General features: G+C 45.1%; 1 protein-coding gene across 1 annotated transcript; it reads right to left on the reverse strand.

Annotated features, from left to right (window-relative positions):
• Positions 1–89: 89 nt before the first annotated feature.
• On the reverse strand, positions 90–2,130 carry LOC109476651 (macrophage mannose receptor 1-like). The gene is made up of 2 exons (XM_019777653.1): positions 1,734–2,130; positions 90–520 (listed from the first exon to the last, which is right to left on the reverse strand). Exons 1-2 carry the CDS (start codon positions 2,110–2,112, stop codon positions 90–92), a joined length of 810 nt encoding a protein of 269 aa, XP_019633212.1. The 5' UTR covers positions 2,113–2,130.
• Between the last annotated feature and the right edge of the window lie 2,705 nt (positions 2,131–4,835).

The following is a 4,835-nucleotide window of genomic DNA, read 5'->3' on the forward strand; positions in this document are numbered from 1 at the left end:
GGGGATGAAAAATGATTTAGTTCGCCAAATGATGGTCCGTCGCCTTATCCAGATAATAAGTTGTGCAACTATTGATGAATGAAATGACTTCATAAAATAGTGCGGATACAAGAAGTACCTGGTGCAGCCTGGCATATGAAGTAATACAGCATGAAGCATTGTTGGTCGTCCCACTTGTCTTTTTCGTGTGGCATTGCGGAGTAACAGACGCAATCTTGCATTCCGAAAAAGTTGTTCGGTTCTTCCGGACCCCAGGAGCTGTACGACCCAAGTGGAGACCCGTCCACCCACTCAAACCTTCCCTCTTCGCGCTGATCGTGCAGGCCGATCCAGAAGTTCCAGTGATCGCTCACGGACTTGTGCAGGGAGATGAGGAAGGCGTCGGTCCCAGCGTCTCGGGGCATGGCGAGGGTGCCGCCGTCTTCACGACAGGCTGCCGCCGCTTGGCTGAAGGTCTTCATTTTCTTGAAGGCCTTGTAGCAGGTTCCACGCCACACTATGTAACCTTTTGGACACGATGCTGGAAACAAGTTTTGTATCAAAAACAGGCCAAATATGGACCATGTTGAAAAGCATGACACATGCAACGTATGCAGTTAAACACTGTTTTTAAAAGGTGAAATGCACCCAGCCTCCCAACATAGATACCAGTGCCCCGTATTAAGAGTTTTAACCTAAAGGTGGTGGAAAAAAGACCATCAGAATGAGTCAACATAACAGCTGAAAACCAATTTACTTATAGTGTGTCCAATTTTGTGAAGATGCAGCTCGGTGGCGGTGGTTCGGCGCTTCAAGGCGTCAGCAGTGGTCGACAGTCGGCGCACGTCGTTTTGGTCGCGTTGTTTCAGGGCATCTTGGTCTCGTTTCAAGGCGTCTTGGGCGCGTTTCAAGGCGTCTTGGTTGCGTTTCAAGGCGTCTTGATCGCGTTTTAAGGCGTCTTGGCCTCGTTTCAAGGCGTCTTGGACGCGCTTTAAGGCGTCTTGGTCGCGTTTCAAGGCTTCAACAGTGGCGGACAGTTGGCGCAGGTCGTCTGGTTTACGTTTCAATGCGCCTTGGGGTGCTTCACTATCTAGGATCCGTGCTGGCGTAGAATAGACAGGGTTTTAGTTAGCTGCGACAATACGTTAACTAAAACTCTGCAGGAGGTTATGTATGTGTGTTTGTAAAGCATAAATTGAGAAGATGTAGATAGTTGTGCATGGTGTTTAGAAGATAGGAAGGTTCGAGAAGATTATTTTTCAAATGTATGATCTGAGAGGTCTTGTTTGGTCTCTTTTGAATTGTAATGATTGAAAAAAATACTGTATCACAGTAAAAACAGACATTCAAATATATATATGTAGATTTTATCATTGTGCAATTTTCATAGTTTCAATTTTCGGATCTCAGAGATAGCCCCCCCCCCCCCCAAAAAAAAAATCACACCCGCCCAAAATGTGTGGAAACGCATTAGACTAAAGCCAACCAAAAATAGAGAGTTTAAACTGCTGTTACATTCCTCTTCAAATACCGGGGGAACCTCAGTAATACATAATAACATTGTGTAGGTCCAAGCCAGGTCCCTAGGAACAGGGGGTTTATTCATAATTATTACATGAAGTCTGGTGAACATGGCATGTGCAGCCCGTTTCTCCTAGTGGGTCAGTTAATCCTCAATATTACTCAGTGAGTCGAGCTGTGCGATGATTACTGAATGAAATGGCTTCATGAAATAGTGCGGATACAAGAAGTACCTGGTGCAGCCTGGCATATAAAGTGATTTGGCATGCGGCAGTTTTCGTCGTTCCACTTGTCTTTCTGGGATAACATTGAGGAGTAAGAGACGCAATCTTCTTTGCCCAGAAAGTTGTTCGGTTCTCCAAGACCCCAGGAGTTGTACGATCCAAGTGCAGACCCGTCCACCCACTCAAACCTTCCCTCTTCGCGCTGATCGTGCAGGCCGATCCAGAAGCGCCAACCGTCGCTCACGGACTTGTGCAGGGAGATCAGGAAGGCGTTGGTCTCGGCGTCTCGGGGCATGGCGAGGGTGCCGCTGTCTGCACGACAGGCTGCCGCCGCTTCGCTGTAGGTCTTCATTTTGTTGAAGGCCTTGTTGCAGATTTCACGCCACATTGTGTAACCTTCAGGGCAAGATACTGGAAAACAAGTTTTGTATAAAAAAACAGGACAAATATGGATCATGTTGAAAATGATAACATACATGCAACATAAGCAGGTAAACTGTGTTTAAAATGCGAAATGCACCCACCCTCTTCGAATACCGGTAACCAGATTAATACATAGAAGTACATGTATAATGACATCGCCAGGTCCCTTACAACAGGTGTTTTGAAGTTTTGGGGAACACTGCACGTGCAAATCTGAATATTTATCACATTTATTTAGTACAGAAAAATATTTCACTGTAAAAAAACGTGCTAATCGATATTATGTGGATAAGTGTATATAATTTGTTCGTCCCATTTTTTTCACCTTAGGCCATGTTGATTTGATTATATGGATGACATCCTCCGGGAACCCCAAAATTGATGCGCGCGTGCGAATAAAAAAAAGTTTTGCAAAAAAAAAAAGAGTTGTTTTCATTATGAAATCTACGTGGTCATGAGGGTTGATAAAATGGGACAGAATATGGTTTGGCGAATAATCTAGTCTTCAGGTTCATTTCTTTACAATTTCGTCTTTTTTCGTTTGATTTTGGCATTCTACGACAATGGTATGGTTTTTTTGTAACTTACGGTATATTTGTGCTCATTTTGCAACTGTTTTGTACGATTTACAGTATGGTTGAAAACTTTTTTTTTTTGAAACGGCCGAAAATTCATACGCGCGCGGATGTCATCCATATAATCAAAGCAACATGGCCTTATGTGCCACCAAAATCTTGGCCAGTATGGTAAATTAATGGCATAGCTCCCCTGTTATCTCATTGATTTATCAGAAAGAGAATTTAATGGGATAACAGGGGTGCTATCCCATTAATTTACCACATAGAGAACCATATAGAAAAGTTGTTGGTGGTATAATTGGATAGACCTTTCTACATATAGGTATCCTGTTTTTAAAGACAATTTTTTCAGTACTAAATATATTGGACAAATAACCAAAGCTGCATGTGCAGCCCCTGTTTCTCCCAGCGGGTCAGTTAATCCTCGCTGTTAGTGAGTCGAGCTTCAATCATGATGTTTAATCTCTGACTTAAGCTGGAGTCACATGTGAAACGGGGCCTGCTAGGCATGTTCTCGGTGTAGATGCCGGCCGGTGTCATGAAGCCGAGCGTGCGCCGGCTGTTAGGGGTCACAATTAAATGTTCCTTTACGGCTCCTCCGGTTTCTGTTAGGGACCCGTCCGGTGCCCGGTCAGTCTCCTGTCTTGACCCGTAGGGATGCGGTAGGGTTTTCAGGCAGGGCAGCAACAGGGTCCCTGGCGGGGTCCAAGGGTGATCCTAGCGAGTCCCTGGCTGGTACGCCCCTGGCTGGTATGGTGGGTTCGCCACTATTTAAAATGCACAGACCCGTTTGTGGTCATTCTACTCACTGATGATGGAGCTATGTCGAGAACATCACAATACCCTCTATAACCACCATCTTCTAAACAATTAAAGCACAGATCAGCACAAGTGAAGTCATAATCTTGGACAGCTGCCTGTGCGGCCGCCTGGCGGGACCCGGCGGCTAGGTTACGGCTTGGTCCGGTGAAGTTACGACGTTGCATCGGCATACCATGCCGGACGAGGTTCGAAGTCTACACTAAGAACATGCCGAGCAGGCCCCGTTGGAAATGTGACTCCAGCTTAAGGCTCGTTCTCATTGAATTTTACAGAATACAGGTAACGGTCGCGGAGGTTACAACATCATCTCACTTTGGCTTTTTTTCTCCAACAAGATCTAAAGTTTTTAGCTTCATCTTTTATGAGCGGTGGCAACAAACACGACCTACTTAATACACAGCACACATTAATAGTATCAGTAGAAGAAATCTGTGCTCCCTGTTACCTAGATAATTTTCACAGGTTTATACCTGTACTGGGTAGTGGTATGCAGCTCAATTTGTCCCAGGGTTCATAGCATCTCATTTTGAGTGTTGAGAGACTTAGTCTTAGTGTACAAAGTGTAAGTTGAATGGCATATTCAAGTAATTCTTCTGTCCTACCTTTGTTGAAGTAATCCTTATGTCCTACCTTTGCTGTTGGGTTTTCCTTCACTCAGCATTGCCTTGATGGTGTCGGGGATGTGAGACAGGGACGGTTCTTCTGCCTGTTCTTGGAACTTCTTGGCCTCCGCGGCCCCCTGGCCAGCCTCCGCGGCCCCCAGTTTGCCAGCCTTCGCGGCCCCCTGACCAGCCTCCGCGGCGACCACAGTCAGCAGGACAGGCAGTATAATCACGGTCAGCACTCCCATGGTTACACTACCTTCTGTAGCTGGTGCTAAGGTTTTAGATAACTGCTACACTGTACAGGATGCGAACTGCAGTGTCTTCTTACTGTTGTAACACACTGACTTCTCACCACTCTTACATGAGTTAAAGAAGTCGTCTAGAAGTGGTCCTCGGGGCACAATCTTGCCGGGCTTTTAAAGAAAGGCTTTGTTAATTTCATTATTGTTTTCAATTTTCCCACCAGAAATCCCATTTCTGCCTATCAGTAACCTTGTTTTCGGTCGTTCTTGTGACTTGAACTTAATATATACATGTGTAAGCCCCTAATTCTTGCTACATTTCTTTAATTCAATTCTTAAAATTAGGTTGCCAAAGTCTGTTCAATAGGGTACGTACAGACCACCCACGTGTATATGAAAATGCCACAGAGATTTTGAGTGTTGATGTGGATCGTATTCCTG

The sequence above is a fragment of the Branchiostoma belcheri genome, unplaced genomic scaffold (assembly GCF_001625305.1).
Source record: "Branchiostoma belcheri isolate BF01 breed outbred unplaced genomic scaffold, Haploidv18h27 scaffold387, whole genome shotgun sequence".
NCBI classification, from domain to species: Eukaryota; Metazoa; Chordata; class Leptocardii; order Amphioxiformes; family Branchiostomatidae; genus Branchiostoma; species Branchiostoma belcheri.

Excerpts from the sequence above, each read along its gene's own strand:
- LOC109476651 (XM_019777653.1), bottom strand. The coding sequence starts at position 2,112 with ATGTGGCGTGAAATCTGCAACAAGGCCTTCAACAAAATGAAGACCTAC. Across the intron at positions 521-1,733 it reads TATATGCCAGGCTGCACCAG|CATCGTGTCCAAAAGGTTAC; the intron begins GTACTTCTTGTA and ends ACTTGTTTCCAG.